This window comes from Cariama cristata, unplaced genomic scaffold, assembly GCF_000690535.1.
Source record: "Cariama cristata isolate BGI_N322 unplaced genomic scaffold, ASM69053v1 scaffold5085, whole genome shotgun sequence".
Lineage (NCBI taxonomy): Eukaryota > Metazoa > Chordata > Aves > Cariamiformes > Cariamidae > Cariama > Cariama cristata.
The window spans coordinates 1-14,979 of NW_009616839.1; the positions used below are offsets into that span (position 1 = coordinate 1).

The 14,979-nt window shown below is 46.6% G+C and overlaps 1 protein-coding gene across 1 annotated transcript in view; it reads right to left on the reverse strand.

Moving 5' to 3' along the window:
- Positions 1–627: 627 nt before the first annotated feature.
- Positions 628–14,979, reverse strand: part of SLCO3A1 (solute carrier organic anion transporter family, member 3A1) — a gene marked incomplete at its 3' end in the record, with an annotated part of 105,092 nt that continues 90,740 nt past the window's right edge. The window contains exons 3-5 of the mRNA XM_009700305.1: positions 12,305–12,403; positions 9,018–9,281; positions 628–792 (exon numbers count right to left, since the gene is read on the reverse strand). Of these exons, the coding sequence (XP_009698607.1) occupies positions 628–792; positions 9,018–9,281; positions 12,305–12,403 (528 nt within the window). The remainder of the gene's footprint in view (positions 793–9,017; positions 9,282–12,304; positions 12,404–14,979) is intronic.

Below are 14,979 nucleotides of genomic sequence, written 5' to 3' on the forward strand. Positions count from 1 at the left end.
ATATACATATATATATATATATATATATGAAACTGCAGCAGCATAGCATTGTCAGAGAGAAGGGGCATTTGAAAGACAACCAAGCTGCACTAGCTCGGGTATTTGAACTGGTGATTGCAATCCCGTCATTTCCAGTCCAAGGGGAACTAGCAGGAGAAACTGGGCTTCCTAACCCAAATGGAGATGGGCTGGAGAACTCTAGGATACCTGAATCATGAGACAAGCAGTTCGATGGACAGCCCTGTCGCTCGGTGAGCAACTGCAGTCTTTGGCAACCAAATGGCCCAGTTTGGTTAGGAATTCTGCTGTACTTCAGGGCCACCATGGACTTTCATACCCTGGCTGTATCATACCACTTCTCACACAACATGCTTGGCTATAGGGGAAGTGATTGCAGCAGGCTGCAGCGGAGAGCGCAGTCGAGGAGAAAGGATGCCAGAGGTCTTCTCTAGGCTTTGCTGCCAAGGACCAGCTAGAGCCCAGCCCTCCCATGGGCACATTTCTAGATGTTGGGCAAGTCATTTTTTGGGCAGCCTAACCAGTGAGACTGGTTGCAGCTACCTGCCGTGCTGAACCTTTTACATGCCTTCGGATGATGGAGATTTGGTGGCCCCTGTGGTTACTCACCCAGGAGCTGGTTGGCAGATGAGGTGGTGAGGTTGAACTGCTGCTCCAGGTACTTGCCCAGGAAGGCGGCGAAGCCGGCCACCACCGCGATCTCCATGCAGGCTGCCAGGATGATACAGGTGAAGACGGGATTGGAGAGCAAGTGCTTAGTTACTTTGGGGATCACTAGAAAAGAGAAAAAAGAGGTGTTTTTGTGTAGGCTCTACTCGAGGTGCTGGAGGTGCCCTGCCGCTCTCCTCCAGAACAAACTCACTTCAAATCAGGAGTAATCTTCTGTTTTGCACAGACAAGCTGGTTGAAATGTGGCAACACCACAACAAAGCGAAACACCGGAACAGCGTCATCTAAAAATGCAGATACCAGAAGGGTGCAAAAAGAAGTCACCTGTCGTTATGTTTACATCTTACAGATGATTTCGAAATTCTGAAGGATGTTTTCCAATATTGCATTTGTTTCCCCCCTAGGGAAGTCAATCAAAGCCTAGCATTTGCTTTCTCCTTCTCCTATCCCTACCTGCTCCCCATGAACAATGCTGAGCCAGCCGATGGGTTACATGAGTACTGTACTCCGCACCGCACAGACTCTTGCAAGCTTTCGGACACAAGCTAACCCAGCTCACACTTAGCCCTTCCTTCTCCTGCCATCCAGATTTCCTTCATTTTCTTATTCCCACGTAACACTGGCTCACTCGCTGAGGGACATCTTGCAGCACATGTGGGTGCAAGCTGAAATTCTCCTGCTTAGCCTGAGGCCACAGCCACTCATGGGCATAAGGGACCTCATGCCTGGGACAGGCACGTTAGCCTGCGTGTTCCCATAACCCAGAGCTTCACCAGCCAAGCAACGCCTTCCATGCAGACCCTACCAGCCTTGGTGGCTGCAAGGGTGGAAGAGGACTTGTTGAGCTATTCACTATGTAAGATGCCCACACACTTGCTTTAGTTTCATGATCCCCTGGCTCCTCCCACCCGAATCATTAGCGTCCAGAGTCGTCTTCTCCAAGTCTGTCTCTATTTCCGATAAGCAAACACGAATTACCTTACAAAGAGAAATCTGGCTAATGAATCAGATAGCACATTTTCTACTTCAGCGAACATTTTAATTATTGCCGAGATAACACAGCTTGAAGAGGAGAGCATCCCAGTACAGAAGAGAGCCTTGCTTTGTCTCAATACCTGATGACTAATTTATCCTTGAATTAAATGTGAAAATCATTAAGTTTGAAAATCACCTTGCTGAAGTGTAGTGAAGCCTCAATGGACCCCTATTTGCATTTTGAAAATCCATCCCCCACAACCCCTACGGTGTACCAGGGTCTGGCAGATGACAGATTTCTCTGGTGTTGGCTTCTGTTTTCCCTTAGGGCTTTTTTTGGTGCAAAATGTAATTGCACTGGCCTCAGCAACTGAATGCACAGCTCTTTGTCAAGGCTCTGCTTGGGTCCCTTTGGTTCTTTCCCGAGGGAAATGGGGGGGAGGGAAAGGGTTATAATTAGGTTCGATCTAGGCTTTTTGGAAGGGGCGACTCCACAGTTTTTGATCTCTTTATGTCACAAATGTTTTTTCCATGCTGTATAAAATTGCTCCTTCCTAAGGATTTTCTGAACATAATGAAGGTGCAGGAAGCATAATATTTTTTGTAGAATAGGGGTGGGGGAAGAGAAAAAAATACTGGGAGGTACAAATGATGGTGGGGGGATTCAGATGTGGATAGATCTCAGAAGTCACCTGCTGCCCCTTTCAGTTCGTTGGTGGCCACCTACAGAAATTCCCCTTCTTGCCAGAAAAAGGAGGGAAAATGAAAAGGTGGACTTGGCAGCGTTGAGCTTGAAAAACCATATTTAAAGTATTGATGCCTGTTGTGCTCTGGAGTTCAGTTTGTTCAAGATTAATGGATTCCTCAAGATGTAGCTTTGTGCCAATTCAAATGCAAAGACACAAAGGTCTACTTCTAACTTTATCCACCAAATAATAACAGTGACAGCCCGCCTTTTTGCAAGAGGGAGTTAAAGCTCATGGACATTTATTTCTGAAGTTGGCAAGGCTGGTACCCAACCATCATGCATTACCAAGGTCAAAATCCATCCTTTGTACTTGGGGATGGACAGCAAAATTTTTGCAGAGTTATTGCACCATCTCACACAAGAGAGGGGGCCCTCGTGACTGCCTTGCCTGGCAGTGTTGGGCTATGAGTCCCATCACTTCACCACTGCTTCTAGTCCCTGTGTGTCTGGGTGTGAGTTTTCTCGGACAGATCCTGTCCTCCACTGCATGTTTGACCACCGCCTACTGCAACAGGGCTCTGTACCAGCTGGAGGGTACAACACAAAACTCAGTGCAAAGAGTGCAGAGGCAACACAGGCAATGCCTGGCAGCCTCCACCATCTCCTCAGCCAGGGCTAGCTCACTAAGGGAAATGACAGGAGGCTCCATAGAAATGAACATCCTTTCATCTTGCTACTGCCACCCATTAAGATGAATCATTTGACACCTGCTGCTGCCTTATATGTCTCAGTTCTTGGGGTGAAATACCTCTGGGAACAAGATTAAAAGTCAGCAGTGAAGTTTAAAAATCTCTCAATAGACTAGAGTGATGTGCTTTCAGCTGCCTGGCATATGGTGCTGGGTATGAAGGGGGAATGGAAAATGTCTGATGGGGGACAGTAAAGCCCTGGGGAACACAACAGCTAAGCATGGCGCTTCTTCACCGGAGCTGATCCCAGCAAAAGTCATGATAAATGTCACCCCGCACCGTGTTGGCCCAAAGGTTAGCTAAACACTTTGTAGCAGCACTTTGGAGCTGTAAGTCTGAGGTTGAAACCCATTCGCCAAATGGGAAAAGGGAAAGGTCTTTTGGATTCAAGAGAGTCTCAAAAATCTACTTGGAGAACCCACAAGCTTTATCAGACATGGCACAGAAAGACTTACCCTCTCATGCTCAGAAGGACCAGCTCATTTAACATCCTTATCCCAATGCACCCAATACGCTACAGAAACAACGGCAGAAAAGCGATTCTCATTGCCATGGCAAGATACACTGAGAAGAACAAGAAACCTCAGCCTCTTTTCACTGCTGAAGTACTTAAAAATCCAACTCTTCAGACCATCCATGTGTTGGAAGAGACTCAGGAGGATGTCTCGAAGCTCTCCAACACCCCTGTCAATCCATTGACTTTCCAACCTTTTAACCCCCTAAGCAACACCAGTGCCAAGGCATCAAGCATCTGCCCTACCTCCTGCTGTGGGGCCAGCTGTGGGTGACCGGCCACGGGCTTGACAAGCAAACACACTTGTACACCAAGTAGCTTTGATTTGTCACTAAACATCAGGGAGTACCAGGGATAATTGGCAAACTCATTATGTGAGGTTTAACTACTCTCCAGAAACGACAAACTATAATCATCACGTTGGTGCTTGAAATGAATTGTTTGGAACATTACAATCACCAAGGCCCCTTTTTCCAGTTGGAGCACCCTACAGAGACATGTTTTCAATTTGCAGTAAAGATGAGGAACACAGAAAGCAAAGTAATAAATTAGAGGGAGGTTTACAGCCCAGTCCACTTAGGACAGTGCAGTGAGGGAAAGGCAAAATGTAGAGTTGAGCCAAAATACTGCTTTCTAATAGCATTGTAGGCAGCAAGCCTCAGATCTGAATAGAAAACAAAAGGCAAAATCTTCACCTGGCTTAAGGAATAAGGGATGAAGAAAACAGTGCAGGCAGCAAGTAGGAAATACCTCCTGGAAAGAGCCAGCCTACAAAAGAGAAGATGGAGTAAGGAAAGAGGTGCTGGAGATATCTCAGGCAAGTTTAATATGCCGAAGTCCACGTGGCTTTGGCAAAATTAATGTCACAAAGGACAGGAAGGCAAAGGATGACGCCTATGTCTGAGAGCCTTCTTGACAGATACAAGCTTGAAGCAATGGTAACGTTCTCAGGCATGGAAAGCAGGTCCTTCTGGTCTATCATCTTGCCTCCAGCAACCACCTTTGCTCAACTTCAGAGGGGGACATAAACCTCCCTTACCTGTGTCATGGAGGCCATGGCAAGGCACAGTATCTTTTCGGAGACAGACACACTTTACCTGACCTCAGCTGTGGCTCAGCTTCTGCCCTGAATTGTGCAGACTGAAGGCCTTTCTGAATTAATTAAAGCTTCTGATAACAGGGATGCTGGCTTTGAAAGAGCCAAGAAGAACCTGCCAAGAAAGCCTGCACCCTCATGAAATCCAAGCCAAAGGAAACAAGGAGACAGACAGGACCTGATGTGGGGCCTTTTATGACCACCTGCCATCCCCTTACCTAAGATTAGGATTTCTCAGCAAGCCTTTTAGATGTTGGTAGGGAGCCAAGACCTAAATCCAAAAAGGTCTTGGTACCCATCTAGATCTGGGCCAAAGACTCATGGCTCTGGATGTGAATGAAGGTACAGAGGGAGCCCTCTCCAAAAGGTTGTCACTACCACTCGTTAGAGTAATGAATTTAAAACTACTTGTGTTAGTCACTAATCCTGCTCAATCCTATGAACTTCCATGGAGGACTACAGGCTCTCCACGGCCCAGGACCCCTCTGCACAGTTGGGAGCTTCTGGTCCAGCACTATGCGTCTGCTCCCAGAGAGCAGTTTTGGGAAGAGAAATCCGGGATTCAGAGCAGCTCCCTCTCTAAGTATTCAGCAGATTGTTACACAGAGCAGGAAGGAACAGAACAGAAGACAAGACAGCTGTCAGCTGTACATCCCAGCTCTCCTATGCTCTTGGAAATGAAGCTGGACAGAAACCAAAATGTTTCCAAATCTAGGGAATTATCAGTTTTGAAATTCATTTAATTCCACAGTGAGTTTTCTTTTAATTCCTTGTGAATGAGCTTCTCTCTCCAAACCTGAAGGATTCCATATCAATTTCAATCCTTTTAGGTTTTTAACCTCTCTCGCTAGACAGACAGGCAGAATGTAATGAATTTCTGGTTTAAATCATTGCAAAACAAAATGCATTTAGAGCAGAATGCTTCAGGGGTGTTAAAGATAAAGCCAAGGAAGCATTTTGAAACCAAATTTTATAGAACTGACCGCTCAATTCAGTAGAAATGACCTTTCCTTATGGAAAAAGAAAAAGATTTTCACAAAATATTTCCAAGCACATCCTGGAGCAGGTGGTGGGTTAGAGGCAGCGTGTTAATACCAAGTGAAAGAGCAGATGCTGGACAGACATGAGCGGAGGGCACAGGTGCCCTGACACAGCTGAGCATCATCTCCGACACCAAATAGCAGAGAGGCTCCCAAGGCAGCCCAGAAGCAGGAAAGCAAAGCTGTGCCCCCAGGACAGCAAGGACTGCAGCAGCCCACGCTTGAAGTGCTTTCACAGACCATACGGAGAGCACAGGGCTGGAAAAGCCCTGCCAGGCTGCCAGCCGAGAGCAAAGAGCAGTGGCAGCATTTATCCATCCTCTCCCTGCTATTAATCCTTCACTTCCCTGTGCTCCCAAATGGATTTGCGTTGCTTAACCGAAATACTAATCAGGTAAAGCAGTGTAGCATTCATATGCCAGTTTAGCAATGGTAAGCACCTCCTAGGACTGTCCCAAAGCTTTCTTGCCTGAGCTGCCATGCCCCTGTGCAGAGATGCCATGGCAGCCACCTGCCGCCTCTGCTGCCTTTGATTGCCTCTTCACCTTGTGCTGTTCAAAGGCACAATTTTCGCTTCAAGTTCGAAGCTCCTCTTAAGGATGCTTCTTTTCCCGGCATGAAAATACCCCACAGGAAGAGATGCTGTGGCTTCCCAAAAGCTGGGCCCTCCCTCCTCTTTAGACCTTGATATAGATGTAAAAGACTTTTTCATACTTTAAGCAGGTTGCTTCTATATTAGTCCTAGCTTTTCTGTGTGCCAAGGCTAGAGAAAGCCAAGGAATCTCACCCAGCCCTGCATCTCACTGTCTTTCAGCATATCTTGTAGTGTCTTGAGCATCCTCCCACGTGCCAGCCATGCCATGTCGCTAGCTGACAGCCGTGACCCAGCTGGGAGCACGTCTCCAACTGACACCGCCTCGCTTCTTCTCCTGCCATGTCCACTCACTTGAGGCAGTCACTGAATGGCTTGAAAAAACCAAAATAAAACATAAAATAATCAAATTCCTTCAATAGCCAAAAAGAAGACTCAGTTCTGCCTCTACAGACACACTGTTGATATACAGTGTTTACACACAGTCCAGAGAAACAACTCTTCCTCTCCACACTGCACAAGAGATGGACAACCCACACCTCCATACAGATATGGACTTATGGCTGGCACACACCTGCCCAGGACTGAGCTGCAGAGACAACACTTGCTAAAAAGGGATCAGAGTTATGGCCACACAAACCCCAATGAGCATTTCCACCCCCAACCCCATCTGCAGGTACATCCTCTGCTGTTCAGCTTCACACATACACGTAAACTCCAAAGCCCATAATAGTACAGAAGACATGACAATGCATGCACACATATATTTTTAACCTCTGTATGTAACTATCAGTCCCTTTTATCCTAGGAAAAAGGCTAAACAGTGACTTTCCCCAAAGGAAACTTTGTACAATCAATAAACAGATTAAGGGTACTAGGTCCCACCACAAAGGAATGCATATATATGTTCCAGCTGCTGGCAAAATAATGTATATATACAGCAAGATACAACCCACCACCTTAAACATTGCTCATCAGGAACAAGAGAGGCACGTTTGCCTTCCCTTGCAGCACAAGTCTGAGCATCTCCTCCAGGCAGGCACTTTTGCAAACATGATTCTTGACCACATTTGGACTGTGACAATAGTAGCCAGGGACTTGAAAGGAGATGTCAGCTACCGACACCGTGTCATCTGTGACAGCTTCAAAGGCATAACTAAAAAGGTCATTCCCTGTCTTATTTGATGTGATGTAAATTGTACTTCAAAGTCCATCTACAAAGAGACTTCTGGAATACTGACTGATCTGAAATGGGGTTACCTGCAATGAGAAGGCTAATGTGGAAGACTGTGATGTCTCCTGATGTAATCAATACTCTGAAGCATATGGATGTGGCAGTTTAATTTCTCTACTTCCATGAGCAACAGATGCCATAGGAACCCCCGCCATTGGCCTCCCTGTGCGCAAGAAACTCAGCTTGCTCAGCACCATCATCGAGCAGAACTGCTGCCCCTCCATGCAGCAGGGACATACTGTATTCTTTCATTTTTCTGTATGAAAATGTGCAAAAATTTCCAGTGCCCATTCCAAAAACTCAGCGGCCAGAAGCAGATGCTCTGATGAGTCCACGACAAAAGCCACAGAATTATCCAGATGGGTGTACCATGGGAGAAACCCATTCCTCAAACTGGAGAAAATCCTTCCAACAGGGATGAAAGGATGAAGAAATTAATTTTACTGACAAATTTTCAAAAAATTTATCCCTTTACCTTTCTTTTGAATTTTCTCATCAAGTCAAAATTTCACATCTTTGACCTTCCCTTAATGAACAACCACATCAACTATTCAAGGCATTTTTATATTTAAGAAAACACTTATTCCCCCAAAGTCTCTTTTTTCTTCACACCCGCACCTCATTCAACTCCTAATTAAGGCAACTGCACAGGGAGTAAGTGATTTTGTTCTTGTTTATCTAAATGCATTAGGCAGTAATGAAACCTGCTCTGCCACAGTGACAGAGAGTGGGAAGCAACCACCAGTGCTACAGAACCACCCTCTCAGATGAAGGATTTTCCAGTGCAGCCTACAGAAGGGATATCTTCCCACACCCTCCCACAAAATGCTGGATCCTTAGCTGACCTTAATTACAGCCAGGTCCATTTCCATCACCACGACGTGGGGTTTTCTATTCTAATTTGCTACAAGCCATGCTCTGCCCCGCCACTTTGCTGCTATCCTGGGCTGGTATCTACCTCTTCCCCATCCCAGTTTAAGAGCTGTGGTGGTGTCCAGGACTCACTGCTTTGTATCTGGGATTGCACTAAGCTGTAGCTCAGGTGCTGGGAGCTCCCAGTTTCTTTTAACTGCCCTTGCTGGCTCGCTTTCTGTTTCGGGAGGCAGAGGGGAGCAGGACAGTAGACTGGAGAGAAGTTCACAAATTGCTCTGGCAACTGTGCTCCCCTTCATTTTTTATCAGCTCTACAGGACTATCATACATTTCTGAAACTTTGTAGTTTAAAAAAAACTCAAATCTTTCAAGTGGAACAAAGTCTTTCTTTAAAATGAGGACAATGCCAGAGATAATTAGAAGCTAAGGACTGGATACTGAGTTTTGGGGGGGATTTTTTTTGGGAGGATAGAGGCAGATAGCCCAAATCAGAGATCAATTATAAATCCAACCAGCTGTTAACCTGTTGCTGACTCTGACAGAGAACGTGACAAGAGCCAGTGTCTCACCTCGCAGCTGCTGTAAGCAGGTTGTGCTGCTCTCCCCGTCCAACGCGTGCCGCAGGACCCCATTGCTTGGCTTAGGTCTCTCGTAGTCCCTCTCGGGAAGCATGGCCTGCTCGCTCTCCCCGGCGTGCTCCGGACGTGGGGGCAAGGACTGCGGGAATCCGAACATCGGCAGGGACGAGAAGAAGAGTAAGGCACCACACAGCAGGAAGCCTCCCCACCATGCACCGATCCATCGAGGGTCGTCCGGGGTTATGTCCAGCTTACCTGCAAGGGCGCACACACACACGTGTCAGTGGCTTGGGTGTGGGGAGGGGAAGACGACAGTGCTAATGAACCTGTAGGCTGGAAGGTGGTTGCTGGGGGCATTGTTGGCTGCTGAGGGGCTCCCAGACACAAGGTGGGGACCGACAGTGTGTCTCATACCCATACCGTGTGAGCCACCAGTGCATAATGACCTCCACATCCAAGAGGTCCTTAGGACAAGCAACCCATCACCTTGTCTATCTAGATGGTCCATTCAACTTTGGCGACACTCTGTAATCAGAGCTTCTCTCCAGCATCTTCGGCTCTGTCAGCTCTAGGAAGCTGCCACATACCAGTCAGTGTCCCCTGTGCTCGCACCGAGGTTTTGGACATCACTGTCCCAGAAGGTCAAATATGCCCATGGAGCTGACATATCTACTGGCACAAAGACCTGCATGGAGAAGCAGCAGCACAAAGACATTGCATCTCCATCCCAGCTTACCCTTTTTTTCCAGGAGGTCAATGCTCTCCCTGCTTTGAATTCACAGCCCTTTTCAGCAAAGGAGAGATGGGCATTTGGGCTTCACGGGCACCTGTGACTGTGTGGAGGGTGAAACAGTCCTAAATATTGGAAAAGAAACCCACCCACTGCATCAAACGGGCTCAGAAAGGTAGTGAAATCATCAGAAAAATAAGAAAGGCAAAGTAAAAGGCAAGAATATCCTGTAGGCCATCACTCAGTGGAGATACGGAAAAAAAAGGCTCTGGAGTAAGTTTAGGGGAATAAAAATAAGTAGCAGAATAAAAGAAACTATGTTCCTAACAGTCGCCACGCTACCACAGCAGCTCCACAAGCCAGTGGAGGGTGCCCAGAGCTGGAGCTGAGTCCCGGGGGAGACTCTGGTTCGTGCAGCTGGAATAACAAGCTCTTCCATTCATAATGTCTGTCTGGTTACCGCCACTCTGAAAAATCTGTCTCAAGTGAGGCAATCAAGTTGTCTCTCAAGCATAGATGGAAGGAAACTCTTTTCTCCTTAGGGAAAAGAATACGTAGCTCTCAAATATATAAAAGTCTGAAAAACAGGGTTTTCGAGGGATTGGATTCTTCTGCTGTTACTTGCTCCTATCTGAAGTGCATTTTTTTCAGGTTTTGGGGAACACAGTCAAGTGAGGAGGCACATAAACCAAGGTCTTCTTCATATTCCCTTCCTAAAATAGGTCCTGTACAGAGGGCAGCGCAGCAGCATGCCCTGGCATCCCACATCTCCTGCCTGAAATGGGGAGCAGGACAGGGCTCAACCCTCTGGAGCTCGGTCTCCCCATGCCACCCTGAGCTGCAACGTGAAAACACAAAACCAGACAGAGGCCATGCATGCCCCAGCCTCTGCATGACAGCGACAGACCACGGCCAAAGCCAGCTGGACCTGCAGCTGGAAAGCACTATACCCTCTCTATAAGCTGCTGAGCCACAGCCCCTCCAGCCTTCTCAGCAATAATGCTCCACCATTCTCCTCCGTGGCTCTGTATTTGTTTGGGGCTTTTTGAGCTGTAAATACAGATCAATGTCTTATGTTAAAAATGGCCAGATCACATGAAATTAACTTTTTAGCTAGGCCAGCATCTTGCCTCTGATAGTAACCAGCTGCAGATGCCCAGAAAGTCCGCAACAATAAAGTCAATGTACACCTGATATTATTCTTGTGATTTGTGGCTCAGGGGCTTTCTAAGCTAGATTTGGTGTCATGTTAATTTTTTCTTCTATAAACTCATCTAGCTGTTTTTGAATCCATTTATAGACTTCTAACACCCTACGGTGAGGAGTTCCACAGCTTCACCTACTAGGAGAAAAAATCTTTTCTTCTGCACATTCATATTTTGGAGTAAATTATACTTAATGGTCAAATATGTAACAGGGTTCAAACAAGCTCCTCTGCCTACAGGACCAAGCAAGTCTTTGGCATATCTTTGCTAAAGCCAAGGAATGAAAAGGGGCCATGTGGTGTTTGACGAAGCCACAGCTAAAAGTCTCAGCCATCAAAAAAGATACTTCTTTCCTGCCCCTTCAGTATTATTTAGATTTCTTCAGCTGCCATGTGCATACAAGACCAAGAAAAGGCAGTAGCACTTTTCCAGATTTACACAATTCTGTTCTGAGTCCTGCAAGGTTCAACTCTATCCAAACGCATCCTGTGATGATGTATTTATAACATCATAGAACTGGAATGCATCCTCAAAGGGGACAACATCCCGGCGGCAGGATAAGAGCCCGTGGGATCAGATGGAGCTGAGAACTGTAGAAAAAGCATCTGAATAACTGAGGGAAAAGAATGAAGCATCAGGTTTGCAGTCTACAGCCGAAGAGCTTAAGAAGCAACAAACAGCCTGTTACACATTGCCCTCTAACGGCAAAGGGTACGTAGTGCAGGTAGCAATAGAAGCAGAATTTGCAGGTTTTTTCCTTAATGAACAAAAAGACAATTTGCAAACAATCTGCTTTAACTCAAATGCAGAGTCAAAGTGAGAAACAATTAGCAGTGCTTTGGGAAAAAGCAATAATGCTGTGGGACTGAATCTGTCCATCCAAATAGGCTTGTTCACTGAAGGTGGTGGGCATGGGTCTTACTGATGTGCCTCCATCAAAAAGCCTGGACGGTCCTCCCAGGTCCTGGGGATTGCAGCTCTCCAGATTTCATCCGGTGCTCTGGACACAGCTCCCCTGGCAAGGCTACATCCATGGCTAGCTGGTGTGCCCTGCCACAGTGATATTTAAGGTGTTCTCTAAGACCTGGGCAGAAACTCAACTCGTAGCAGAAAAGCCCATGGAAAGGAATAAATTTTAGTTACTATGAATCTGTTATCTATGGGGATAGAGTTGAAAACTTTTGAATCCAAGTCAAAAAACCTCTCTAAAAGTGACACCCATACATGCAAGAGGCACTCAAGATGGAACGAGAAGCAGTTTCCTGCTTGTGAGCATCAACATTTTTGTCCTAATGATACAACATAAGTGTATTTGATTTGAAACCAAACTCAGTTCCCCTTACTTGTGTCAATGAAGACAGCATCCACGTAGATTTTGGTACAGAAGGAGCCCAAGATAAATCCACAGGCTGGTCCAAATACCAGCATCGTAAACAGGATCCCTACAAGGAGAGAGAAAAGAGAAAATTAGTACTAAGCTCAAGTTATTCATTGCAAGTTGTTCTGCTTGTCTCCTGCAAGATGCTATTGCCCTGCTGATGCCAAATAGTAGCAATATGTCTCTATGTCAACTGTTTCAGGCAAAAGAGTACCCTAAATGCTTTTTGCTTTTCCATATCTCTTCAGGAAAAAGAACAGATGGAGCTGTGATAATGCTGAAGGATTTCTATTGAGCTGAGAAAACAGTGTGGACGTACACCGTGTTTTGGTCGGCTGGCTGCTCTAAAAGATGTCTTACTCAAAAGCACAAGGTAAAGCAGACCTGCCTTCTCCCCACGGGGAAGTCTTTACCTTTGCCACCTCCAGCTAAATTCCTGGTTGACAGGGATATTTACAGAATTTAGGGCCAGCAAATCTACAAAACGCAGCGTTGTCACAGACTGCTGGATAAAGTCCCTTTACAGAAGTAGGACCACTCCTCCAAATCTGTGAAGCCCTTCTCCCCACTATACTCACACAGCAAATACTCCCCAAGGCACATGGCTCTTCCAGCCTCTAAAAACTGCTCCCTCCTCCTGCAAAACCTGCATGAAATTGCCAGTGTAATGCCAGGCGAAGAGCTATTATGAGTAAATTTTGCTTCAATACAATATTTAGAAGCATTTATTCTCACTCTCATTTTGGCCCTGAAACAGGAATGCTACAGGCACACTGCCAATTCTCAATTGTCCAGGGCAGAAAGGCAGGGGGACACAAGGATAATCCAGAAAAAGAAGCGGCAAAGATAACACAAAACATTTGTAAATTAGACAATAGGAACATATTCGGTACCTTTACATTTGGGATAGAAAAACAACAAGTCCCCAAGGACCCTTGTAAATGGCTTTCTGAAGGAAGTAGGGTTAAGTCTGAGCAGCGCGGAGCAGAGCAAACACCTGTTTGTTGGCTTTGGGGCAGAGCATTGCTGATGGACCTGCGTACCCAGTGAGGGGGGCACCTCTTCGGGACCCTCGGCCAGCAATGTGCCAGCCTGTGCTGGCACCAGTTTTGGTGTTGTGGCACTTCAGAAATATCCCATGAAGGAGCTTATTCACATCTGGGTGCTCTGCTTACTCTCCTTCAGCAGCTGGGTACATCCCACACCTCTCTCCAAATCTCTCTGGGGGTGTTGCCTGGCATCTTGGTACATTCATAATGCACTTCATCGCAGCTATCTCAGCCCTCAAGTTCCTTAACTGGAAACTTTTAATTCCCAAGTTCTCTCTCTGTGCATTTCTCAGGAGTTGGAGAAATGATCAGAGCTGCAAAGTACTCCCAGGAGACCACCAGCCTTATGCCAGGCAATCCGCACCTGCCGATGACAGCTTAGCCAAGCAGGGTAAGCTAGTACAGTCAGAAATAACTTCACCTTCATTTTTAAAATGCAGAGCACAAACTAATTCCTCCAGGTTTGTGGCACTGTGACTTGGCTGGATTAATAACTAGGTACAAAGCAACAGCATCTCCAGCCAGCCACTCACGCAGAAACCCAGCGTGTTAATGCACGGCTATCGCCTACAGAAGCAAGAGAGTGAAACAAGGCTGGTGGGAGGGAAAAAAAAAGTGCCAGGTCATATGAGCTGCAGTAACACTGCTGCCAGGACAGAAGCTGCCGTCCCTTGCCCCCTTTCAGCTAAGCTGAAAGCTGCAGGAACGGCATTGCATCACAGCCCATGCTGCCAGCTTTAATTAGTCCCCAGGGTCTCTGTCCGTGATGTCCACGTCAGCAGTGGGACAAGCCATCTCCCCTCCTGCAGTCACCTTGCCCTGGGCACTGGGTTTGTACTGCACGATCCAGCAGTAAGTTGGGGAATTTGTGCTCCTCAATTAACAGAACTGCTTAGGAAGCCCATGCCTTGCTCCCCCTGGGATCTATAAAGCCTCACGCGGGAGATCCCAGTCCCTGGTTACCTGCAGAAGCACTTCGTGTTATGTGAAATGAAGGAAGAAACAGGTTGGGAGAGCAGGGAAAAGGGATTTCTTTCCCCAGCACCATCTCCTTCTTTCCCAGCCCCAAGGCTTGCCTCACTTGAGGCTATAAAATTTCCCGTGGCATTTTATAAAATATCCACATCGCATTTTTTCTGGTCACTAGATGGCATTAGTGTTTGTCATTCATCCCACAAATGCCATGTGGAGCAGGCTGGGCGAGGGTGCAGCCCACCCCAGCTCCCCAAACGCGATAGTGTTAGCAGGGGTCCTACAGCTCCAGGGGGATCGCACTGATGGTGGGGTGATGCCTTCACTCACGTATCTGCCATAAGCACAGTCAGCTTCTTTGGCTGTTTGCATGCAGGAAATCACAGATTTTAGAACAAAGTGTTCTAAAACTGTTAAGTTTTCAGTCAGAGTTTAAACAGACAGCATCTAACATAGACGGCCATGGCTATTACTCTGATGAACAAGCTGGCAAAGACCAGGTTAATCTTAATTATGAATTTCTATGTAATTATGGTCAAGAATGTAACGACCTCATATCGGTTGGAGCAGTGACAAACACAGCCTATGTTTTGGATATGGAGCCCTTGGATTTCAGCAG